The following is a 24,995-nucleotide window of genomic DNA, read 5'->3' as shown; positions in this document are numbered from 1 at the left end:
GTTAGAGATGAGCTGTGTTGAGATGTGAAAGGCAAGCTGCCTATGTAGGTCAGCCAAGCAGAAGGAGCCTTCACCGTACTCCCCCACACTTTATATTTCTCCGATATGGATCCCACTCAACAACGCCTATACTTCTCTTCGTCTCCGGCGCTCAGCTTCTCGTCGCCGCTGTTTTAGAATATGAAACAAAAAAAAAATCCTTTTTAACCCTCGTTTCTTTATGAGGCGTTACATCGGATCGTTTTAATTTGCAGACCCTGAGGTACTCCCACATACTGATAGAGTTGTACTCTGAGCATGTTATCCATCCCTCTTTATCTTCTGTGGTGGTGAATGAGCGTTGGTCTTTTTTTTTTGCAAACGCTACAGGTATGAAGGGGCAGCTTTATAGGAAAGACACCTGTGTCTTTGTACCTGTGTGTTTGTTCAGCTCGTCGTCAGAACAATAGAAAGCGCAACACAAAGCCTCCTGTCCGGTGGCTCCATGGGACCAGGGGTGTTATTTAAAAAAAAAAAAAAAAAAATGCAGATTTAAAGCAGAGTTGATGAGAAATGCACCGAGCAAACCTCTTGCCGCGCTGTGCCATTAGAGAGGTTACGTTACAGGCTCTGTTGTATGGTTGTCATCCCTTTGTAACAGTTGTCCTAAAATAGAGCTAGCTCGTTGTTAGGACGTCTTTTTGATGATATGAAAACATGCAGAGGTCGTTAGGTGCTGTTAAAAGCCCCACAAATGGGTTCAGTCACTCATTATGCTGAAATAAAGTAACGGTAAACATTTGCACGTAGATCTTCTCTGTGCAAGGCAGTCAATTTGTATCCTCTCATGGTAAAACCAAAAGGTGTAACTGTGATAATTAAATATGGTCCAGATACTCTTGCAGGCAGGTCTTAATGTTTTTTTTTTTTTTAGACCCTAACCAAACAGCTACATTGTTAACAGAGACATATCTCACTGCTGCTTAGTCTGTAGCTTGACCAGGGTTCACTATAAGCCTGCCCGGCTAGGTGTTGTTTGTTTGTTTATTTATTTAGTTTATTTTAAATGCGTCGATGTTTGAGAGCGATAAAACGGTCAGATAAGCTCCAAGGACCCGCAGCAACACCTACCGCCGGGACTAGTCCGTTCTCTGGGGGGGAAACCCCGTTAGCATTAAGACTTGGAGTTATATTACTGAAGTTATTTAAGAATTAGAAAAATCAATTTGAGGAGAAATCGTCTGTTCAGTCTGGACGTGGAGCCGTGATGTCCTGGTCAGAAGCTGTTCACTTTTTGAAACGAACGAATCCTGTGGCCATGCATTTGACTTTTTAGCTTTTCAGGTTTTTTTCTTTTTTAGAGGTTTTAATGTCCTTTTGATTGGATTCATCCCTTAACACTAATTATTCCTCTATTATGAACACCACATAGTGTTGTCCTAACATTAATAGTATATAAGAGGAGGATGCCGGACGTTTTCTGCTTCTTTAGGTTGGGTTAGGGTTGTGTATGTTTCCATCATCATGACCACACACCTTCCCAGCCATTTATGACTGTCAGGCTGTTTAGTTGCGTTTTACTGCAGCACAGACCCTCACCTGATGCAGATTTCAGCACCAATGATGCCGACGGTCACAGAGGGAGGAGGTGATGAGAATGTGGATGCATCGCAACGTTTATCAATAATAAATCAGTTTCTACGATTTATTAACATCTTGGAGCTGCTTTAAATGTAAAACTTACCCATAAAGCTTGTAAAGTTACCGCTTTACTTACAACATATGGTACGCCGTTTAAAAAGATCCATCAATGATTCTCTGGCTGTAGTCTATGCTGCAAACGGCGTTTGTGTTTAACTCCTTCCTCCGGTGTTTGAAACGTTCTTAAAATGTTTTTCTGGTGTCTCTACTTCCAGACTTCATCTCCTAATTCCTCCAATGAGAACTCCCCTGTCAGCCCACCAGATGAGCAGGGCCAGGGTGAAGGACCCCCTCAGCTGGAGGAAGAAGAGCCTGCCTTTCCTCACACCGACTTGGCAAAGCTCGATGACATGATTAACAGGTGTTTACTTGTCTTCCCGCAGCTCTGATTTTTTTTTTTTTTTTTTTTACCCCGTCAGTCATACCCAAACCCCCTGCTCCCCATTAAAGCAAATATTAAACATTAAAAATGGCTTTTCTGCTGTAAAATGGTTGGAATCCCTTTATCAGTTCATCCCTCGTTGCTATAAGCTAGATGCCATTTTTTTGGCCCCGATACATGGCTGTGCAGTATCGGCCGATACCATCTGTTTGAAATTGATGTGTGTGTATATATGAAAAACTGCATGCTACTTAGGGTAGTAGAACTTTTTATTGCCTACCTGGAATGGGTGACAATAGTTGAAGAAACGTATCACTTTGCAGTGACGTGACGTGAAAGGGTTCAGGAGCCAGCTCAACAATGTTTATGCCAGGGCTGTATGATTTACCAAAAATCTAAAGTATGATATATTTCAACCATAATTGCAATTTAATTTTGACTTTTCTCTGCATGGGCAACAAGCAACAAAAATTACCTGCATTTATTAATCCGAATACTATTATTCATGAGATTAGCTTTTAAGAGAATAGCTTGTTGATTTGGACATCAATCCTTGTTGAACATAAAGTGCAACCAACAAGCAAGTCTATGTATTAAACTCTTTGACTGGTACTTAATGCTATGGTGAGATTCCTGTAAGTTTCTGGTAAAAAAAAAAAAAAAAAAAAAGTGTGATTATATAAACTCTAAAACAAATAATATAATTAGATTATCTTTCTGCTGTAACCCACTTTAAACATATTGCCATAACATTAAGGATGCGTATGATCCATTTATTGTTACACAGCCAAAAATTGCAATTTGGAAATTGTTTTTTTTTTTTTTTTGTTTAAATTGCAATTATATTGGAATTGCGATTAATTGTGCGGCCCTAGTTTACACCTTTCTTTACTCCTTCTATATGGATTTCTGCTGACTCATCTCTTTTTCATCTCTCAGGCCTCGATGGGTGGTTCCAGTTTTACCAAAAGGAGAGTTAGAAGTCCTCTTGGAAGCTGCTATAGACCTGAGTAAAAAAGGTAGGGATTTGCAGAATATTCGCTTTTGTCAATGCTTTGAGGGATTCACTTGCAGTTGTCTTTTGTTTTTGAAAGTAACTCCATTCTAGTGGATTAGCACCACGCTTCGAAGTCTGAGAAAAAGCTGCTTCAAGTTTCAATTGCTAATTTAAAAAAAAAAAGATCAACTGTACTTTGGGCAAATTGGCAAAATAGCTCAGACTTTGTTCAGAAATGTACTTCCACCTAAGTTATTTGTAATATTCTTCTTTAATGGCTGTGATTTTTAAATTGGAAACTTGTGATAATATTGAGGTTGTAACTTTGCTGTGAAGCTATTATTTAATGTCTCACCATGCTGCACACTTTGCATGCTGAGGATTGGGTGTCGTTCTTGTGAATAAAATGCCTCTTTAGAGCTAGTGGTCATCTTAAAGTATTAAACAAATGATTCAATCTGCTGTGAGTGACGTATTGATATAAAACCAAATCTTGCGAGAGCTCTGATTGTGAGAACTCTGTCTTCAGTCAAGATTTCCCTTTGTAAGAGGTTTTCAGCCGAGCCTGATAGACCATCAGGTGAGGGAAACGTGTACATGCAGCAGCTAATGTCCTGGAGTGGTTACGGTGTTTTTTTTAGGTGCAAGTGGTGGTAAGAGTAGCTGCTTGATGTTCCTTTGTCGACTTAGATGTTGCGTTAAATTCTCCCGTCAATATTGGAGGCGCACACAGGCATTGAAATTAGCCCAAAAGCAACCATTAAGGTGCCTCGTAAAAAAAAAAAAAAAAAAGTCCATGTAGACATAGCTGCTGACAAGAATTCATGACATCATCATCATCATTTACTATTATACCGATCGTTTTAATATTAGCACTAATGTTTGTCTTGTTATAGAAAAGTGTTTTTTGTCCTCAGTTTTCTACAACTAAAGTAACAAAAGCTTTATCGTGACTCAACAGGCTCTAAACGTTCGGGTTTTCTAACAGCTACTGTTCAAAGTTTATTTTCAGCTTTCTTCAAGTAATGCACAAATGAAATTGAGTTATTGCCTGAAGCATCCCCTCTTAAAGCTGTTGTAATAAGGAATTACAGCCCGAGTGTCATAAAAATAAAAGGCCATGTTTAGCTAAAACGATCTTTCACTGTTGTTTTTTTTTAAATTGAGTAACATTGTCTGCGGCCTTGACACAGTGTCTCCGTTCTGCTGAAACCTCTTCGGCTTTTTGTTGAACGTGGAAAGGCTTTAATGCACAAAGCAGCGACGCAGCTTTCCCCTCATCTCGTGCTGTGAAAGCTTTCTGTGGAAGATAAGAAAACGTATGTGCAGAATAGGAAGTAGCACCTAAATAAACACATTTGCTTGATGGCTGTTTTTTGTATTTGTATTGACCCGTGTCTTTTATTAAAGGCACATTTATTGGCACAAAGATCTGGATCTGAATGTTTTACATGCAGAATTGTGTTGTGTGGCTTTTCACGGTCATGTGGATCTGTTTCATTTTTTTTTTCTTCTCTTTTTTTTTTCTCCTCTTGCAGGACTGGATGTGAAATGCGAGGCATGCCAGAGGTTTTTCCGGGACGGTCTAACCATTTCCTTCACAAAGATCCTGACAGACGAGGCAGTCAGCGGCTGGAAGTTTGAGATCCACGTGCGTTGTTATCTGGACCTTATCTTTAAATAAAGCCGCGTTCATATTTTTTTTTTTAATGTTTTACGATGACGTTTTTTCACAAGTGGCTCCTATTTTTATGTGTGCAGACAAAATATCCACTCTTAAAATTAAATTTTCTGTTCAGCTGTTGAATCCAGGGGGAAACGGCAGCGATCGATGCTCTTATTGTTAGAAAGGGGGAGATTGGCTTTTGTTTTAGGAGGATTGATCTGTGGAGGCTCAGGGGGCTTTGGGCGAAATGCTTTCTCTTTTCATCTATGGCTTTGCTCCAAACAATCTTGACTTTTTTATTTAATTTATTCTAGTCTGTTCTACACCTTAGTATTAACGTGTCAATCTCCACTGCTGCCTTTTCTATTCTCACTTTTATTTTTTTAAACACACTTCCTGTGGCGTGAGCTGCAGCTCAGTGGCTAAAGTTTTTAAAAGGGCGTTTGGAACGCTGTGATGAGTTCTTAACATTTTAAGGACACAGATCTGGTTTCTTTGAACATGTTAAATAGTCATAATCAATGCATTTTTAAATGATTATTAACACATGCTTATGTTATGATGGGGAAATTTAAGAAGTAAGGGTTTCATTTGGTCATTTCTAGCAACGGGATTATCAGAGCATAAGTTATGACAGTAATGATGTCATGATCAGTGGAGCTAAATCTAGTCCAGCCTTTTTTTTCCTGCTACGCCCTTTTGTCGCCATGTTTAATGTATTTCCCCTCGTTTCTGTCTGGCAGAGGTGCATCATTAATAACACGCACCGCTTGGTGGAGCTGTGTGTGGCCAAGCTCTCCCAGGACTGGTTCCCGCTGCTGGAGCTGCTGGCCATGGCCCTCAACCCCCACTGCAAGTTCCACATTTACAACGGCACGCGGCCCTCGGAGACCGTCCCCGCCGGAGCCCAGCTGGCGGACGACGAGCTGTACGCCCGTCCGCCCGACCCACGCTCCCCCAAGGTGAAACGCCGCCGCGGCCGGCGAGTAAACGTGGAAATGACGAGCCGGGTTTAACATTCAACACGTTTGGTCAGACGTCGCTTTGGTTTTGTTAATGTGGTATAGGAAATATAAACATTTATTCAATACAATCATGAACTTTAGCTGTCGTCCTCTGCTAATAGGTAATGGGGTCAACTACTACTGTCTAAGATTTAAGCTAGGGCTGGGCGATAAATCAATTTAATCGATTAATTCGAATTTACAATTCTTTAAGATTTCATTTTTGGAAAATCTGGATTTTATTTTGCCAATACACTCATTGGGTTTCCATGAAGAGAACAGCATGTGATGCTGAATATATGTTTAGGCAAATATATTGTCAAAATGTTAAGTGGAAACTTTTTTTTTTTACCATAATACGAGGTACTTCATATACTTATTTACTTTTTTTTTTAACTTAGTTTGAAGTTCACAACTGCAGTGAAGCTCTTAGCTCAATGTGTAATACCACTAGCAGCAAATGTTTTGTTATATTTTCATTGTTTATAATGGCACGGCTGCCATCTTGTTTCACAAGCATGTTTCACAGCTTGTTTTTAGTTGCACTTTGAATTCAGGTCAACTCCCTGATTAAATGCTTGACATAAAAAGCAAGGTTTTAAAATAATTTCTTTTTATGAAACAAAAAGGAGGAAAAAATCGATTAATCAGAATTTGGAATGATAAAATCCGAGATTTATTTTTTAATCCATATCGCCCAGCCCTAATTTAAGCCATAAAATGGCACAACTAAGAGCCTTCATTTAAAAAAAAACAAAAAACAATGTTTGTGTGTAAATAAAACCAACACTCTCACTTCAAACCGTATCTTAGACCGGTTCTTGTAACAATGTGGAAGAATTTGGCTACATGAGGGAGAAGGCAGATGAATCTAGTGTGGGCTCAGGGTCACTGTGGACGGTGCTGCAGCACTGCGCGCCTGTCTGCCTCTGCTGGCAGCGAGCCCATCACTATGCTGAGCTCTGCCTCTGCTGCTGATGCCGGCAGTCTGGATAGATCTGAGATTGAAAAGTTGATTGAAAAGTCTTTCAAGAGGTTTAGCATTCGTTTTATTTTTTTTAAAAGTGTAGGATCCTATTTTAAGGCTTTGCAGCTTCGTTTTCTAAATGCTTCTTTTGCGATTGTGATTGAAGCTGGAGCCGTAAGTGAAATAATTAGCTTCGGTTTTTCATCTTGAATCAAGTTTGTCAGTGAGAAGTTCTGACAGTCGATAAAGCAGCATTTAAGATTAACAGCGTGTCTTTTGTTCGCAGGGCTGGCTGGTCGACTTAGTAAACAAATTCGGCACGTTAAACGGGTTTCAAATTTTGCACGATCGCTTCATGAGCGGCCAAGCACTGAACGTCCAGATCATTGCTGCACTTATCAAGTAAGAAAACCCTTCGTCTCGTTCCCAGAAGCAAGCCGCCACAAATGCGTGTTTTTGGTTCTGACCTGCTTGTCCCTGTGCGTCGCAGGCCTTTCGGCCAGTGTTACGAGTTCCTCACGTTGCACACAGTGAAGAAGTACTTCCTTCCGGTCATCGAGATGGTTCCCCAGTTCCTGGAGAACCTCACAGACGAGGAGCTCAAGAAAGAGGCCAAGAATGAAGCCAAAAATGACGCACTGTCAATGATAATCAAGTCTCTGAAGAATCTGGCTTCTCGCGTACCGGGCCAGGAGGAGACGGTGAAGAATTTAGAGATTTTTAGGTTAAAAATGATTCTTAGGTGAGTATCGACGCTGAGGCCTGAGTTTTTTTTTTTTTTCTGTTTGTTGCCGTCATCGTGCAGCAAGAAAATGATCAAATAAGAAATGAATTTCGTTTCTTTCCACAGGTTATTACAAATTTCTTCTTTTAACGGCAAAATGAATGCACTAAATGAAGTAAACAAGGTGATCTCCAGCGTCTCCTACTACACTCATCGGCATAACCCAGAGGAGGAGGAGTGGCTGACTGCAGAGCGCATGGCGGTGAGCTTATAGAGCCCTGCATCTCTGGCCAATTATTGCACAAATCTGATGGCCTGTGGAACTAATCTCTCGTGTCCATTTCCCTCTTCCTGCATCAGGAATGGATCCAGCAGAACCACATCCTTTCCATCGTGCTGAGGGACAGCTTGCATCAGCCCCAGTACGTGGAGAAGCTGGAGAAGATCCTTCGCTTCGTTATCAAAGAGAAGGCTCTCACCATGCAGGACTTGGACAACATCTGGGCTGCGCAGGTGCTCTGTCGCCGACTCTGGTTTAGTTTAATACATTTCAGATCATTTGAAGCTGCTTTTAGAGGTTTTTTTGTGAACTTTTGTCCCGGAGATATTGATTTCAGTTCATTTTAGGGTTTTTTGCTTGATTTTTGGATCCTTTTTTAAGTTTTCCTAATCTTGGAGTACTATAAACTGCGAAGTGCAACCAAACACCGTTTAAAGTTCAAGCTAATGTTAGCAGTTAAAAAAATTAGGTGGTTATTTAGCGGATTATTTCCCCAACACCCCTGCTTCACTATTAAAGCCCAACAAATAAACTGGAGCGGATGAGACGCTCTTCTGATTGGTTCTGGGTCCCGTTCCAATATTTACTATACAGCCTCTGTTCATGTGCAGGCTGGGAAGCACGAGGCCATTGTGAAGAATGTCCACGATCTTTTGGCCAAGCTGGCGTGGGACTTCTCACCCGAGCAGCTGGATCATCTTTTCGACTGCTTCAAGGTAAGAGTTGTACCTCTCTGCCTGATAGAGTTTTTATTTTTGCCTTAGTCAAAGTTAAACGTTACCGTTCGACAGTCTGAGAAATTCAGATAACAGCTCTGAACACGCCTATTCCTCTCTTCTTCTCTTTTTTTTTTTTTTTTTTTTTTTTTTTTTTTTTTTTTTTTTTTTTTTGTAGGCAAGCTGGACCAACGCCAGCAAGAAGCAGCGCGAGAAGCTGCTGGAGCTGATCCGCCGCCTGGCCGAGGACGACAAGGACGGCGTGATGGCCCACAAGGTCCTCAACCTGCTGTGGAACCTGGCGCACAGCGACGACGTGCCTGTAGACATCATGGACCAGGCTCTGAGCGCTCACATCAAGATCCTGGACTACAGCTGCTCCCAGGTAACCCACCGTTCGCTGCTGAGGTGAGCGCCACAAATAGACGCACATGCGCCGAGTACGGAGCGCGTTCTCTTTTCACCGACAGGACCGAGACACGCAGAAGATCCAGTGGATCGACCGCTTCATAGAAGAGCTTCGCACCAACGACAAGTGGGTCATCCCTGCCTTGAAGCAGATCAGGGAAATCTGTAGCCTCTTTGGAGAAGCTCCTCAAAACCTCAGGTACAATTCAAAGTAGATCACTAGCTTCATCACGTCACCGAGCAGAAGGTCTTGTTTTGGTACTGAAAGGCGGTGAAACGTGTCAGTTTACACAAAAAAAAGAGGAAAAAACTAATTATTGGTGTTTTTTAAATCACTTGTGTAAGATTGCTGAGTCGGTGTTGTACGTGTTTCTGCTAAAAGCGGCTCCAAATGATTAAGTCAAAGCTTCTGACTGTAATTTACTTCACCGTTTATAAATAATGCCGCGCCACACAAGTTTTTTTTTTATTGTCCTGCTAAAAATCTTTGAGAAAAAACAAATTCCTCTATCATGATCTTTTTAATAGTAGCCCATTACAAAGTGTTGAAGCAAATCTTTATTCCTGCACGTTTTTCTGTATTTTTTTTTTATTTTTTCTAGCCCTCAGTTTTATTCTTTACGTTTGTGCTCATCTGTCGCATTAAGCAGAAATCGAAGCTTTCTGTCATTCAGCCATGTTGCTGACGCTTATTTTGAGCAGCGCTGGTCCATTATTAAGACCTCATCGTCTTAAAGGTGGACTTCGGCTAATCATGTAATACCAGTCTAATTGTTTTTTGTAGTACTGAAGTACTATTTTTAGTCACTGTAGAAAATATGTAGCAGACATGCCTGTTGTTTTTCCAGAAAGAAAATGCCAATTAACATACAAACGAGCTTAGCGAGGTAAGTCTTTAAAGCCAATTCCAGGGTTTCTTCCTGTTTCTGTTGTTACGTCAAGCCTCACTTTCTCTTCGACGTGTTTTTTTTACAGTGTAAACTACATGAGATGCGAAACTCTGCCACAAATCGGCTTAAGCGGTTCTTCTCCGGGCTTCATCTCAAACGACTGTCGACGCGTCCACACCTTCGCGTCGGATGCGCCGTCCAGGCTAACGAGAGCGAACGCATCGGACACATGTTGCAGATTTGAAGGAGGGACCCTAAATGGGTTTAAATCGGGCGGAAAGATCAATATTAATCATAAAAAGAAAAAAAAATGGGATTTTTATAAAAGCTTTTGCCTTTTCAGTTTATTTGTATAAGTTATGTTTTCATTCATAACTTAAGATAAGAAACATTTTTTTTCACTTACATGCCTCAGCTTCTTTAAAGTTGTCGGTGAGGATAAGGTGCATTCTTTGAGTGCTTTCTCTTGACATGCAGCAGTCCGGCATTTCGCTGTGGAGGTGTGGATGTGTTGGCGCTTTTAAAACAACCAGTGCTTTGATTTTATTTTATTTAATATCAAGTTCTGTTTAAAAGGCATCAAGTCAAGTATCAAAAAGAGCCAGGTTTGACGACATGCGGCTTGTTTGCATTAAAAATGGGATTTCAAGCGCGATGCGGTCGGGTTTAAACCAGTGCACGTGTGCTTTAGGTCACCTGGCAGCAAGCATTGGAGCAAAGTTTAGCCGCGATCAAACTCGAGCCGTCGCTCATCCAGAGAGTTCGCCACAGTTTGTCTGATCTGCGTCAAAAAGTGGTTTGAGATGAAGCCCTGCTATTCCTTCAGCCAGTTCCTTTCACTTCAAATCATTCAGCGCCACGTATCGGGGAGATTTCATGCCTCTGATCCGTGTTTTCACCCCCTGGTGTGAATGCACGAAAACTGCAAAAACAGATGGGTCAGTTAAAGTATGATTTAAAAGTTTTTAAAATCCTTTTTCATATTTAGTTCGTAAATAGATTTTTTTTTTTTTTAAAGAGCTGCCTGAATTAAAGGCTCATTTCATGAAGCTTAGTAGAGGAGATGAGGCACGAAATGTCCTGTACCGATACGACGTCTCTGCTGGTTAAACACGCCAATGTTCGCAAAGATCTCCCAGAAGTTACTCTCTGTTTATCAGGCGCTGTACCAAATGAGAGATCAAGGTACGGCGTCTTTTTATTAATCAGGTTACGTTAAAACTCAGCTCTACCGTCTGTATCTCTCTCCCTCTCTCGTGTTTTCCGGCCTTCTCTCCTGTTATTTATCTCTGCGATCTACACATCCTCCTCCTCCTCTCTTCCTGTTGTCTTTCAGCCAAACGCAGAGAAGCCCTCACGTGTTTTACCGCCACGACCTGATCAACCAGCTGCAGCACAACCACGCGCTGGTCACCCTGGTGGCCGAGAACCTCTCTGCCTACATGGAGACCATGAGGCAGCTGTCCAAAGGTAGTCAGACATCTCTCCTGTTATTTAGGGAATGCATCTGAAAGAGTCTGCAGTCTGATTAGTTGTATGTGTGTTTTTTTTCTTCCTCAGAAGAGCAAGCAGAGTTTGACCCTCAAACAGTCAGACCGGGAAGTCGCTACAGTCACGTCCAAGAAGTACAGGAGCGACTCAACTTCCTGAGGTTCGTCCCGTCCCTCGTCTCACCAGCCATTTTAAATTAGCCACTAAAAAGACGAGAGCGTAGATGAACTGAAAGTGCATTCAGATCGCTGCTTGTAACCTTGGTTAGTCGTAATAGGTTGCCGAAGGTTTTGTTACGAAATTGACCGGCTTGCTTTTGCGTCTATTCAAGAACTTTTTGTCAGGTGAAAAACGGGGTCCAATGTTGATTTTTGCGTCTCATTTCCAGGTTCCTGTTAAAAGACGGCCAGCTGTGGCTGTGCGCTCCTCAGGCTAAGCAGATCTGGAAGTGTCTGGCCGAGAACGCCGTGTTTCTGTGTGACCGCGAGGCCTGCTTCAAATGGTAAGCATCCACTCACGTCTCTTTCGCTACCTTCGCCTCTCCTCCAACGTTTTTTTTTTCTTCTTCTCTGAACGCCGTCATTTACCTTGCGTTCAACAGGTACTCAAAGCTGATGGGGGACGAGCCAGACCTGGACCCGGACATCAACAAGGACTTCTTCGAGAACAACGTGCTGCAGCTGGACCCGTCCCTGCTGACGGAGAACGGCATGAAGTGCTTTGAGAGGTTCTTCAAGGCGGTCAACTGCAGGGAGGGCAAGCTGGTGGCGAAGCGCCGGGCCTACATGATGGACGACCTGGAGCTGATCGGCTTGGACTACCTGTGGAGGGTGAGGAGAGATGAATGCTTCTGCATTCGTTTTTCTCTCTAGCATAGGAAGTCCAAGACTGACGGATCTGACCGGTGTCGATGCTCGGCTCTCTTGCCTACAGCTGCCTGCAGAATGGTTTCAGTGTAGTGGATTATGAGCTGAGTTTGAAAGCACCGTAGCCGCCTCATTAGCTGAGGAACTCGAGGTTTGCTGTTGCATGAATGGAAAAAAGTTGGATTCACATGATGGAGGGAAGATTTTTGTTTAAAAAAAGGGCAGATACCTCCTGTCAGAAAGAGCTGACTGAAGGTAATCCAGATTGGTGTACGGCCCTTCAGCAGAGGCTGCAGTGTTTTCTCACAGCGCTCGGTTGTTGGAATCCCGTCTGTCACGGTTTATTTTTTTTTTTTGCCACCGAGCAGAGGTGTAAGAAAATGTACATCTCACAAGACGGCTTCCGATAACGGTTTCACGAAGACATAAAAAGACCAGATTTGCTGAAAATGTCTGAGCAGACCAGCTTATAAACTGGGTTTTTATCTGTAGTCGTGGACAGTCTTTGAGTTCAGGTTTGGCTGGTCAATATATTGTCGTTTTCATGATTTATCTCAATCAGTGGTGCTCCTAATACACCAAAAAAGCGATGGTTTAAAAATTAGACATTTTTTTTTACTCAATCGTAAAAAAATATATATATTTCAGCTCTTTTGTGTATTGGCAAGCGGACGCTACAAAGCAGATGCAAAGTTAGTCTTATCAGTTCGTTGTGGAGTCTATAACTTGGATACAGGGTGTCAACGTAGAGCAGTCATAATATCTTATTTCAACAGATAACAACGCTGACGGAGACTGAGTTGCTCTGTCAGCCAGAATTATTGTTATATTTAGTAATACTATTTGTGCCATTAAATCTTTATGCCGGTTAGACCTTGAAGTACTTATTTCATACAATAGATGCGTTAACCGGGGCCTGCCGTTCCTAATTTCGACAGCATGCCGTTTCCTCATTCTCTCCTCTCGTCCAGGTGGTGATTCAAGGAAGCGACGACATCGCGAACCGAGCCATAGACCTGCTGAAAGAGATCTACACCAATCTGGGACCAAAACTGCAAGTCAACCAGGTACCCGGGACCGCTTCCTCTTACTGCGTGTTTTATAGAAACCGTCAGAGCGCATCCTGTTTGGTAGTCGGGTATTTATTTCCTCCGTTGCCTTCCCCCCCTGCAGGTTGAGATTCACGAAGATTTCATCCAGTCCTGTTTTGACCGTCTGAAGGCGTCCTATGACACCCTCTGCGTGTTGGATGGAGACAAAGACAGCATCAACTGTGCCCGGCAGGAGGCCATCCGCATGGTGCGAGTTCTCACTGTGCTTAAGGAGTACATTAACGAGTGCGACAGCGACTACCATGAGGAGAGGACTATACTGCCCATGTCAAGGTACAACAAGGCGATATTCTACTTCCAGCTCCGTTGAGTGAAAAGTGGAGACAATTTATTTTATTTTCAGCTTTTTGTTGTAATTTTTAAAAGGCTCAATATATTGGTCTCCCATTGTCGTGCAGAGCTTTCCGGGGCAAGCACATCACACTCATCGTCCGTTTCCCGAACCAAGGCCGTCAGGTGGACGATCTAGACATCTGGTCTCACACCAACGACACCATTGGCTCGGTCCGGCGGGGAATCCTGAACAGAATAAAGGCTAACGCCGCGCACACCAAGATCGAGCTGTTCATTGGCGGGGAGGTCGTCGATCCCGCCGACGACAGGAAGCTGATTGGGCAGCTGAACTTGAAGGACAAAACGGTGAGTGTGTGTATCCGGAGCTCAGGAACTCCTCTAACCGTTGACTAAACCCGCCTTTCATTGCTTCCCGCAGCTGATCACGGCCAAGCTGACGCAGGTGAGTGCCAACATGCCCTCCAGCCCAGACAGCTCGTCCGACTCGTCCACCGGCTCCCCCGGGAACCACGGGACCCACTACAGCGATGGGCCCAACCCCGAGGTGGAGAGCTGTCTCCCTGGTGTGGTGAGTTAACAGCACAGACTTTGTATCAAATGTTCAAACAGGACCGCCATAAGGCCATCAAATGGAAACTTTAGTAGTTTTCTCCTCCAAAACTGAAATGTTGCAACACGATGCGTTTACATTATGAGCAAGAATCACACCCCTCTGTGCCGATTTGCAGATTATGTCGCTACATCCGCGCTACATCTCCTTCCTGTGGCAAGTGGCTGACCTCGGCTGCAACCTCAACATGCCTCAGCTTCGAGATGGAGCTCGAGTTCTGATGAAGCTCATGCCTCCAGGTAAATATTGTGTTGTTTCTGCGTCTTTATGTGTTGGTAAATAAAGCAAGCACAGTGTTCAGTCGCCGGTTTTCTTCTTCCTTTTGTGCGCTCAGATAACACCACAGTGGAGAATCTCAGAGCTGTGTGTCTGGACCACGCCAAGCTGGGAGAGAACAGTCTGAGTCCTTCGCTGGACTCCCGCTTCTTTGGCCCCTCGCCTTCACAAGTGCTCTACCTCATTGAGGTGAGGCTCAGGGTACATTTAGGTGAAACAATATCGAATAGCGAAGCAATCGGTAGGTTAGGAAATAAACTAATTTAGTAATTGCACAATCGATAACTGGAGTCTAGAACACACTATTTCCTGAAAGAACAACCAACTTAGAGCAGTAATTAAGTCAAAATTGTACAAATGAAAAACCTTTTGTCTGTAAAAATGCTCCATTCAGAGCTGCTCAAGTGGCAGCTTTACTTTCAACTAGTTCAAATTCTGCTAAACCGTTGAGTACGTTTTGTTGTTAGATTATTAATTAATTAATTGTAAAAATAGTCAACAGATTATTCAGTTACCAAAAATAATCATTAGTTTCAGCCCATGTCATATTTCTACCATTTTACTAAACAGACCCCTATAATTCAATTGTCACGTTGTAACGAGCACTTAACTTTTTACATGTTTTTACCATTTACAGCTCATTTAGATTGTGCATTAGTGTCTGTTTGCTTGTTTGTTGAGGTTTGTCTGTTCTATAAGAGCCACGGTCAATATGTTTCCTTCAAGAGAAGGAGAGATAATTTCTTCTTTACAGAAGAGTGTTGCTAAAAGTCTTAACCATTACAGATCTCAAAGGTTAAAACGTCTTGGGGTTCTAACGTTCAGCAATTAGCACAGGTAGTTTTATTAACTGTGAATGGCAGTCTGTGTGGATTCCCTTAAGATGTAAATCCTTACCTGACCTGTGAGATTTCCACAATACTGCCAACTTCTCTGGATCAAAAGAGCTTCACGGCAGACGGAAGTTAAAATAAAAGCTCGGAACGATCAAACGCGAGATCAAAACCTCGATCTCTGAATTTCATCTGACGTCACTGACCCTGAAAATGGCGAGCTTTGAGGTTCTTCCCTCAGTAACAACTTCTACACTGAAGATAGTTGATCTCACTGCGACCCGCTCCTGCTTAGGTGTTGCGCGTTCACGAATAGCCAAAAACCTGCTGACTCATCTAAGTTACCACAAATCTGCACCCCAGGGGTTACGGCTCTGTTTTTTTTTTTTTACTGTGGCCGGCTCATGCTGCAGTGGAGTGCGTCCAAAACCGCAGTTATTTTAAAATATTTTTTTATTTCTATAAATACAGAAGTGTGACTCGGCGTCTGATTCAGGCGACAGCGGCTAAGGTCCCCTGCCCGCTCTCGTTGCAGGTCGTGTACGCTCTGCTGATGCCAGCCAGCGCCACCCTGGGCGAGGACGCCAGCGACTTCCAGTACAACTTCCTGAAGAGCGGCGGCCTGCCGCTGGTGCTGAGCATGCTCACCAGAAACAACTTCCTGCCGTCCGCCGACATGGAGACCCGCAGAGGCGCTTACCTCAACGCCCTGAAGATCGCCAAGCTTCTCCTGACCGCGGTGGGCTTCGGCCACGTGAAGGCCGTAGCCGAGGCCTGCCAGCCCAACGCCGACGGAAATATTCCCGTCTCACCGGTTAGGCCTCGCTTTCTCTTTTTGTAGAGACGAACCGGTCCGGCTGGTTCCCGGATGGTTAACCGGCTGCAGTTTTTAACGCGTCTGTTTCTGCTTTTCGGTGCGCAGATAAATCAGGCTACCCACGACCAGGCGCTGGTTCTTCAGAGCGCCCTGCAGAACATTCCCAACCCTGCCTCAGAATGTATGTTGCGCAATGTAGCCATCCGCCTGGCCCAGCAGATATCCGACGAGGTAAAAGACACGGTACATATACTGCCCTTTTTATTTCCTTTTTCTTATCTAGGGTCAGAATGCGTTCTGCAAGCTTTTATGTGCGGTGCATTTACGAAGTCCTCAAATGCGGTGTAAACCTTTTCGCGCAGCGACTGCTTGTAGACAGTAGGCTATAAAAAGCACGATTAATAATAGGTTCAATGGAACTGTATTTTTCATCAGAATTTCTTCCAGGCATCGAAGTACATCCCAGACATTTGTGTGATCCGAGCAGTGCAGAAGATCGTGTGGGCATCGGGCTGCGGGACGGTGCAGCTGGTCTTCAGCAACAACGAGGAAATCAGCAAAATATACGAAAAGGTAAACGGCTTTCACGATGGGGGGGGGGGGGGGGCGTTTAAACGGTGAAAGAAAGTGAGCGGCATCAGGAGGGACTGCCGAGAGGTTAAACGTGGACATCTGTTATTTTTCTGACAGACGAACGCGGCCAAGGAGCCGGATGGCGAGGACGAGCAGGTGTGCTGCGAGGCTCTGGAAGTGATGACTCTGTGTTTTGCCCTCATGCCCACGGCTCTGGACACGCTCAGCAAGGAGAAGGCCTGGCAGACCTTCATCATAGACCTGTTGCTGCACTGCCACAGCAAGTAAGCACCCGGTTCACTTTATTTACAGGGTTCCCACGGGTCCTTGAAATCCTTGAAAGTTTGTGAATCTGAAAAAATAAATTCAAGGCCCTTGAAAGTTCTTGATTTTTTTTTTTTTTTTTGTGGGGTTGAAAGTTCACACAGATGACGACTCGTGTCATTATTTTACTGCCACACGATCTTTTAAAATTATGTTGATTTCGCAGACTTTTAATTTGCAAAAGTACGTTCGCTCTTCTTCGTTAGTTGCTAGGCTACGGTTTAGGCCTACGTGCGTCCAATAGGTTACATTCACGCAGTGTTGCCAACTCAGCAACTTTGTCGCTGTATTTAGCGACTTTTCAGAGTCAAAGTCAAAAACTAGCTTAATCAAAGATGAAAGTAAGTGAAACAAATTGATATAATTCTGAACATCTCAATGCTGCACTTTTTTCCATAAATTTCCATGAAACGGTAGACTAATGTACATCTTATATGTAATGTAGTATGGCATAGCCATGTACTGTGGATATAAATGTAGGCTATGAATATGATCAATATCAATGTAGGCTATAAATTAAGTCCACTTTCTTGCATTGCTTCTGAATCAACAACTTCTATGCCGTTTAGTCTTTTATTGAATTTGCATTGTATTAAAATATGATAACCTATTCAGCGGTCACAGTAGGTAAATGCCGCCACGTGTGGTCCTTGAATTTGTGGAAATTTGTCCTGGAAAGTCCTTGAAAGGTCCTTGAATTTGATGTTCACCAAGGTGTGGGAACCCTGTGTTTATTACGTTCGTTTCCAGTTTTATATCAGTTGCAACGTGTATATAACGGATTTAATGGTTTTGTTCATGGTGCGGTGACACTTGGAACTAGTTGGGGAGGAAATCCCTGTTTTATCCCTTGCATATTGTCACGATGATGTTTAACTCTCCCATGAACAGGTCTGTGCGTCAGATGGCCCAAGAGCAGTTTTTCCTGATGGCAACTCGGTGCTGCATGGGCCATCGGCCTCTTCTTTTCTTCATCACCCTCCTCTTCACGGTGCTCGGGGTAAGTGTTATTATTTTTTTTATGTCCCAACATTCGTCTGACCTCCCCCCGCCGGGGTCCAGTCGCCCTAACGTCTCCTCGCCACGCGTGTGTCCAGAGCACAGCCAAAGAGCGAGCCAAGCACGCGGGGGACTACTTCACTTTGCTCCGGCATCTGCTGAACTACGCCTACAACAGTAACATCAACCTGCCCAACGCCGAGGTGCTGCTCAACAACGAGATCGACTGGCTCAAACGGATCCGGGTACGCTCCGGATCTCTCCGCCCGGCTTTTTCTGTCTCTCTCGAAAACCCGCGGCTTCGGTGTCTTTAGTTCGCTGCAGACTTAATCGGACGTTTCGTCCCATTAGGATGAGGTTAAGAGGACGGGAGAGACTGGCGTGGAGGACACCATCCTGGAGGGTCACCTCGGTGTCACCAAAGAGCTTCTGGCTTTCCAAACGCCTGAAAAGAAATATTACATTGGCTGTGAGAAGGGAGGAGCCAATCTCATTAAGGTACGGCATGGAGCCCACCCTAGGGGGAAGATTTTAAATAGATTTTTTTTTTTTTTTTTTCCTCATTGTTTATATTTCTTGCTCTCTTTTTATTTAGGAGCTGATTGATGACTTCATCTTCCCAGCGTCTAATGTTTACCTGCAGTACATGAAGAGTGGGGAGTTCCCCACAGAGCAGGCCATCCCTGTGTGCAGCACGCCCGCATCCATCAACGCCGGCTTCGAGCTCCTGGTGGCGCTGGCCGTCGGCTGCGTCCGCAACCTGAAGCAGATAGCCGACACTCTGACTGACATGTACTATCTGGGTAGGGAGACATTTCACTGGCGGTTTTTTTTTTTAAATAAAGGGAGACGTGAGCGCGGGATTCACGTCGTTTTTCCCGTCCCTCTACTCTCAGGCTGCGAGACGCTGACGGAGTGGGAGTACTTGCCTCCCGTCGGGCCGCGGCCCAACAAAGGCTTCGTGGGTCTGAAGAACGCCGGTGCCACTTGCTATATGAACTCTGTCATCCAGCAGCTTTACATGATCCCGCCGATCCGCAACGGCATCCTGGCGATCGAGGGCACGGGCACCGACGTGGACGACGACATGTCCGGCGACGAGAAGCAGGAGAACGAGGTATTAGAGGTCTGGGACGGCTGAGCTCCGGGTCTGATGATTCCTGTCAAATACGAGTCATTAATCGCTTAAGGAGATCCTTTATGATGATAATTTGAAGTTTTTTTTTGAAAATTACAATACGTTCAAAGATTTCAGCTGACACAATAGGCGCACAAACGTCTTTGTTGTTTTGGCTGCACCTTCGTGTGCGATGGTTAGATCACAGTTGGAAGTGACGTACTGCATTAAGTTGCAGGTTTATTTCTGCCTGTAAACAAAAGAGCCATCAGGCTCATCTTAGAATGGTCTGTATGCACTGATGGTTGTGGAATGAGGCATGAATCAGTTTTAAAGCGAGCAGAGAGGCGTGCATTTTTAGTAGCAGGTAGTCTCTGATGAGACACGTGTCACAGCTTAACACCCTCGCACACGGGCGAAATGTCACAACCCTTTTTTTAAACTCAAACGGATCCTGAAATTCAGCGTTTTATAGAGCAGTCGCTGGTATATACAGAACAGTGAGCTAATCTCAGTTCGAGTTAAATCATGTGGAAAAACGGCGTCATCGGCGCCGGAGTTTCTAAAAAGCTCTTCTTTGAACTTGTCCGAGATCAACACTTGTGACACGTCCTGCCTGTTTTACACTTCCCCCCCCCCCCCACACAGAGTAATGTTGACCCTCGTGACGAAGTCTTCAGCTACCACCACCAGTTCGATGACAAACCCTCCAGTAAGTCAGAGGACAGGAAGGAATACAACATTGGAGTGCTGCGCCACCTGCAGGTCATCTTTGGCCACCTGGCTGCATCCAGACTGCAGTACTACGTCCCAAGAGGCTTCTGGAAACAGTTCAGGTATTAAAAAAAAAAAAAAGAGCCTTTTTTTAGACTTTGATGGAGCGCACCTTTCCTCCTTTTGACAAATTATTAAATTTTTTTTGATTAAAGCCAGACTGATTGGTAAGAATAATAAGGCGTGAACTTCTAGTGTTTCCATCAGTCGTGCTCATTCCCTTAGCGAGAGGAGAAGCGAGGTAGAGTCATGTTTAACAAGCATATCTACTGTTTTATTTAAACGCAGAGGAAATAATAACCCTAAGATAATTGATAGACTTTTTAAAAGCGGAGATAAATAGATGTTGTGAGAGCAAACTTTTTATTTCGAGGTTTATTTAGTTGTTAAATACTTGTTCTGCTACTAGTTGTTGAATAACGACAGATTTTAGCAACAGTGTGCTGGACTTTTTCAAACAGGAAGTGCGCGTCTTATCTCGAGGCAGCCGCTGCACAAAGCAACCACTGTGGCTTAGTCTGGCCAAGAATGACGCAAATGTTGAATAAACCCTTAACTAACACCTTCTGTTGATTTCTTTTTTTTTTGTAGGTTATGGGGGGAGCCGGTTAATCTGAGGGAACAGCACGACGCTTTGGAGTTCTTCAACTCTTTGGTGGACAGTCTGGACGAAGCGCTGAAGGCTCTGGGTCACCCTCCGATGCTCAGCAAGGTGCTGGGCGGGTCCTTTGCCGACCAGAAGATCTGTCAGGGCTGTCCCCATAGGTGAGCCCAGGTTTGCAAGGGACTCGGTCCCATTGGATGACGCAGAGGGTCCGGAAGCTGATATTCGTTTCTGCGTCCAGGTATGAGTGCGAGGAGTCATTTACGACGTTGAACGTGGACATCAGAAACCACCAGAACCTGCTGGACTCAATGGAGCAATACGTTAAAGGAGATCTGCTTGAAGGAGCCAACGCCTACCACTGTGAGAAATGCAATAAGAAGGTAAGGCGGAATAGTCCCTTTAGAAATGATTTTGTCTAAAAGGTAGAAACCGCCCGAGTTGACGAGTCTGAATTGCTCCGGCCACCAGGTGGACACCGTGAAGCGCCTGCTGATCAAGAAGCTGCCGCCGGTCCTGGCCATCCAGCTGAAGCGCTTCGACTACGACTGGGAGCGGGAGTGCGCCATCAAGTTCAACGACTACTTCGAGTTCCCGCGGGAGCTGGACATGGAGCCGTACACGGTGGCGGGCGTGGCCAAGCTGGAGGGCGACGACGTCAACCCGGAGAACCAGGTGATCCAGCAGAACGAGCCCTCGGAGGCCACGCCGCCCGGCAGCTCCAAGTACCGCCTGGTGGGGGTGCTGGTTCACTCGGGCCAGGCGAGCGGCGGACACTACTACTCCTACATCATCCAGCGCAACGGCGGCGACGGCGAGAAGAACCGCTGGTACAAGTTCGACGACGGCGACGTGACGGAGTGCAAGATGGACGACGAGGAGGAGATGAAGAACCAGTGCTTCGGGGGCGAGTACATGGGGGAGGTGTTTGACCACATGATGAAGAGGATGTCTTACCGGAGGCAGAAGCGGTGGTGGAACGCGTACATCCTCTTCTACGAGCGCATGGACTCGCTGGACAAGGACAGTGAACTGGTGAAGTACATCTCGGAGCTGAGCCTGTCGCCCACCGGCCCGCATCAGGTCAAGATGCCCGGCGTCATCGAGTGCAGCGTGCGCAAGCAGAACGTCCAGTTCATGCACAACCGAATGCAATACAGCCTGGAATATTTCCAGTTCATTAAGAAACTTCTGACCTGTAACAGTGTCTATTTAAACCCTCCTCCAGGTAGGAATCTTTTCATTGTTCATTTAATCTGTGCGGGTAAAACGCAGAACGGGCTGCAAACGTGCGTCATAGAGGGTTCGTTCTGTCACACTTCCATGTTTCAGATCGTCACACAACCTTCAGTCTGAGCGAATGCGTTGTTTTTTACGCATTGAGGGGATGAAAGCTGCCCTGCTAAATAGGGCTGAACAATTAATCGCATTTTCAATATAATCGCGATTTAAAAAAACGCAATTTCCAAATCGCAGAGTCTACAATTTTTGGCTATGTAACAATTAGGGAATTAGCCATGCCCATTAGGTGTTGGTAAAATGTTTAAAGTGGGTTTGCCTCCACATGGAAGGGAAGACAGTTGCAGCAGTGAGATAATCTAATTTATTACGTGTTTTAGAGTTTATATAATCATACATAGCATTAAGTACAGGTCAATCAGTTTAATACATAGACTTGCTTGTTGGTTGGACTTTATGTTCAACAAGGATTGATGTCCAAATCAACTAAAAGCTGTTCTCTTGAATAATATTTTGATCAATAGAAATATTAAGCATTCTTGTTTTTAAATAGTCCTTGTTTACAAATGTCTTTATTTAGACGCCATTTTTGTTGCTTGTGGTTAACGCAGAGAAAAGTCAAAATTGCAATTTTGGTTGAAATATATTGTAGGCAGAACGCAATCATTTCTGCTCTGAGTTTAGATGCTGCGGGTCTTTTAGCAACTAATCTGCACAGCGAGGAAACAAAATGATTTGTTGTTTGTATATATTTTAAAACACATGATAAATTAAACTGGAAAAAAATCGCATTAAATTGCAATATTAAGAAAAAAAATCGCAATTAGAATATTTGCCAAAATCGTTAAGCCCTACTGCTAAACCTAATCATTGGTCGAGCTCATCAGGGTTTTTATTTTAGACGGCAGGGTTTCTGCTCCTGCGGTTGTTTTCAGCGCGCCGCCCTCCCATAGATGGTCTCTCTGGCCGGTCTCTTCTCGTAGGATCACAAAAACCGGACCTTGACTGAGACGAGCGAGGCTTTAGACGTCGGTCAGGACGAGTCGTCGACGCGCTCTTGGACTCGTTTTAATTGCAGAGCCGCTTCTGGGAAACGCTAACCGCTGTTTTTTAGTTTTTTTTTTTTTTTTTTTTTCATTTGTGGATAATGGCGCTCGTTGTGCTTTAATGGACTCCTAAAGCCTTTAAAACAAATGAAATTGTTTCTAAACTACATTTTCGCATTGAATCGGGTTATATGCGTGTCTGACATTAAGAGTGGTTTGATCTTAAACATTAGCCTGTGGGAAGAGAATTACGTAAGGGCTAAATACCTCTTTATAGGGTTGAAATGAAGTAAAGAACTGATTTTAACATTTAAACTATGTATAAGAATCTGGCTGCTGCTTGAACGGCAGCTAAACGTCGTTACTTTGTTCTATGTTGGTTCCCTGAAGCGCGTCTCTCCTCATGTTCATCAGTCTTCCCCCTGAGAGCTTCTTTGATCGTTGAAACGCCGATTAAGTCCACATCGTGTTTCTATTCGTTTAGATTTCACAGCTTGCACACAGCAGCCCGCTGTTGTTAGCGATTGGATCCCCAATCATCCTCCTTTTTGTGTAAAAAAATAAATAAAAAATTACAGCCCAGAATTATTTTAATATCCAACATTACTCTGGATCAAAAAAAATGGGTTTTGATGCTCCGAATTACGCAGCGTTTGTAATATTTCTGTGAAACCTCAAAGTGTATTTTTAACACCAGAGCCCAGCGATGTTGAGCAGGAAAATCTGTGTTCTTAGTCATTGCTACTGAGCCAATAAGGGAAATGTTTGTGTGCAGCAACAGAACGAGCGTCCGTTGTTAAACGAACCTCGATGCCGGGTTTACTGGGAGAAGTCTGGTGCGGTTCCCCTTCATTTGTCGTCCTAATACCATTCGTGGTTTCTAATGGGAACTTCAGGAATGAGAACGTGACGCCATATTACCTGCGTAGTCCTGTCTTTGAGTTGGAATACAGCCGTTTTATTCTGCGGCATTAAAATACCAACAAACTTGATATGCAGGGGAACCCATTAGATTAGGCTGCTGAGATTTTAAAAAGTTTTGATGTGAAGTCTGAAGATTTTTCCATCATGCTGGTCTGAGAAGGTAAAGGAGTGACAGCAGTTTTCCCCAGTTGTACGAAGCCTGAATGAAAAGGTAGCCTGGCTAATTAACCTGCTAATATCAGCATGTTAGATGTCCAGTAAACAGAGCAGAGCGGATTAAAACAATAATTAGAACAGCGATTAGATTCTGATGCCTCGACGATCTCATGGCCAAAAGTTTAACTTTAATTGAAGAAATTGACTACAAAATACTATTTTTCGTCATAAATGTACAATTGATATCAGGGGAAAAAAAAGCTAAATGACAAATTCAAGCAGCAGTTCAGGCATTTTGAGTGTTTGGTTCTAAACCATGTCGGTGACTTTTTATTTGAAGTTAACAGTACTTTTTTTTTTTTGGTCTGAAGAAAACAAAGGATGAGTTTCAGTGTTTCCTTTCTTCCTTTCTTCCCAGGACAAGACCACCTTCTGCCAGAGGCAGAGGAGATTGCTATGATAAGCGCCCAGCTGGCTGCCAGGTTCCTGTTCAGCACAGGTTTCCACACCAAGAAAGTAGTACGGGGTCCTGCCAGTGACTGGTAACTTCTCTTTGCTTTTTGTTTATATGATTTAAAAAAGAAAAAAAAGACAAGTTTTTGTCTATAAAATGTTGTTGCTGGTCCCCCCCCACCCCCTCCTTTATTTTGTAGGTATGACGCCCTCTGCATCCTGCTGAGACACAGTAAGAATGTACGCTATTGGTTTGCACACAATGTTCTCTTTGCTTACCCCAATCGCTTCTCCGAGTACCTGCTCGAGTGCCCGAGCGCCGAGGTGCGCGGCGCCTTTTCCAAGCTCATAGTCTTCATCGCTCACTTTTCGCTGCAAGACGGGCCGTGCCCCTCCCCCACCGCCTCGCCAGGACCCTCGGCTCAGGTCGGTGCCGGAGAGCGGCTGTTCAGCATCAGAAACGTGCCGCGGCGGAGTTGTGGCCTCCGGGCAGCAGAGCGCCTGACGTCCGCTGATCCTGGTTTTCCTCTCTGTCTCAGGGCTGCGATAACCTCAGCCTTAGCGACCACCTGCTGAGAGCCGTACTCAACCTCCTCAGGAGAGAAGTCTCTGAACACGGCCGCCACCTGCAGCAGTACTTTAACCTCTTTGTCATGTACGCCAATCTGGGTGAGCAGCGGCCGCCTCCTCATCTGTTCAGCATCCAGTTGTTTGGAGCTTACAGTTTTTTTTTAATTCCCCTCGCCACGCTCTTCTTCTCTTACCCTCACGCA

The 24,995-nt window shown here is 44.3% G+C and overlaps 1 protein-coding gene across 10 annotated transcripts in view; it reads left to right on the top strand.

Moving 5' to 3' along the window:
- Positions 1-24,995, top strand: part of usp9 (ubiquitin specific peptidase 9) — a 42,213-nt gene that overhangs the window by 5,712 nt on the left and 11,506 nt on the right. For 3 of the 10 annotated variants that reach the window (XM_036139045.1, XM_036139041.1, XM_036139040.1), the window contains exons 3-40: positions 1,896-2,041; positions 3,002-3,081; positions 4,598-4,710; positions 5,469-5,687; positions 6,983-7,098; positions 7,187-7,438; positions 7,547-7,682; positions 7,781-7,933; positions 8,312-8,416; positions 8,595-8,801; positions 8,887-9,023; positions 9,673-9,711; positions 11,051-11,184; positions 11,275-11,365; positions 11,594-11,707; positions 11,807-12,035; positions 13,043-13,138; positions 13,245-13,456; positions 13,582-13,822; positions 13,896-14,045; positions 14,206-14,326; positions 14,422-14,552; positions 15,732-16,010; positions 16,119-16,256; positions 16,449-16,586; positions 16,704-16,870; positions 17,802-17,910; positions 18,008-18,154; positions 18,261-18,407; positions 18,505-18,712; positions 18,806-19,026; positions 19,675-19,862; positions 20,392-20,565; positions 20,646-20,787; positions 20,876-21,632; positions 24,188-24,311; positions 24,423-24,648; positions 24,762-24,891. In XM_036139045.1, the coding sequence (XP_035994938.1) occupies positions 1,896-2,041; positions 3,002-3,081; positions 4,598-4,710; positions 5,469-5,687; positions 6,983-7,098; positions 7,187-7,438; positions 7,547-7,682; positions 7,781-7,933; positions 8,312-8,416; positions 8,595-8,801; positions 8,887-9,023; positions 9,673-9,711; positions 11,051-11,184; positions 11,275-11,365; positions 11,594-11,707; positions 11,807-12,035; positions 13,043-13,138; positions 13,245-13,456; positions 13,582-13,822; positions 13,896-14,045; positions 14,206-14,326; positions 14,422-14,552; positions 15,732-16,010; positions 16,119-16,256; positions 16,449-16,586; positions 16,704-16,870; positions 17,802-17,910; positions 18,008-18,154; positions 18,261-18,407; positions 18,505-18,712; positions 18,806-19,026; positions 19,675-19,862; positions 20,392-20,565; positions 20,646-20,787; positions 20,876-21,632; positions 24,188-24,311; positions 24,423-24,648; positions 24,762-24,891 (6,517 nt within the window). The remainder of the gene's footprint in view (positions 1-1,895; positions 2,042-3,001; positions 3,082-4,597; positions 4,711-5,468; positions 5,688-6,982; positions 7,099-7,186; positions 7,439-7,546; positions 7,683-7,780; positions 7,934-8,311; positions 8,417-8,594; positions 8,802-8,886; positions 9,024-9,672; positions 9,712-11,050; positions 11,185-11,274; positions 11,366-11,593; positions 11,708-11,806; positions 12,036-13,042; positions 13,139-13,244; positions 13,457-13,581; positions 13,823-13,895; positions 14,046-14,205; positions 14,327-14,421; positions 14,553-15,731; positions 16,011-16,118; positions 16,257-16,448; positions 16,587-16,703; positions 16,871-17,801; positions 17,911-18,007; positions 18,155-18,260; positions 18,408-18,504; positions 18,713-18,805; positions 19,027-19,674; positions 19,863-20,391; positions 20,566-20,645; positions 20,788-20,875; positions 21,633-24,187; positions 24,312-24,422; positions 24,649-24,761; positions 24,892-24,995) is intronic. The other 7 variants (XM_036139046.1, XM_036139044.1, XM_036139043.1 and 4 more) reach the window with 6 other exon arrangements.

The sequence above is a fragment of the Fundulus heteroclitus genome, chromosome 7 (genome assembly GCF_011125445.2).
Source record: "Fundulus heteroclitus isolate FHET01 chromosome 7, MU-UCD_Fhet_4.1, whole genome shotgun sequence".
Lineage (NCBI taxonomy): Eukaryota > Metazoa > Chordata > Actinopteri > Cyprinodontiformes > Fundulidae > Fundulus > Fundulus heteroclitus.
This window is presented reverse-complemented; position numbering and strand designations above follow the sequence as displayed.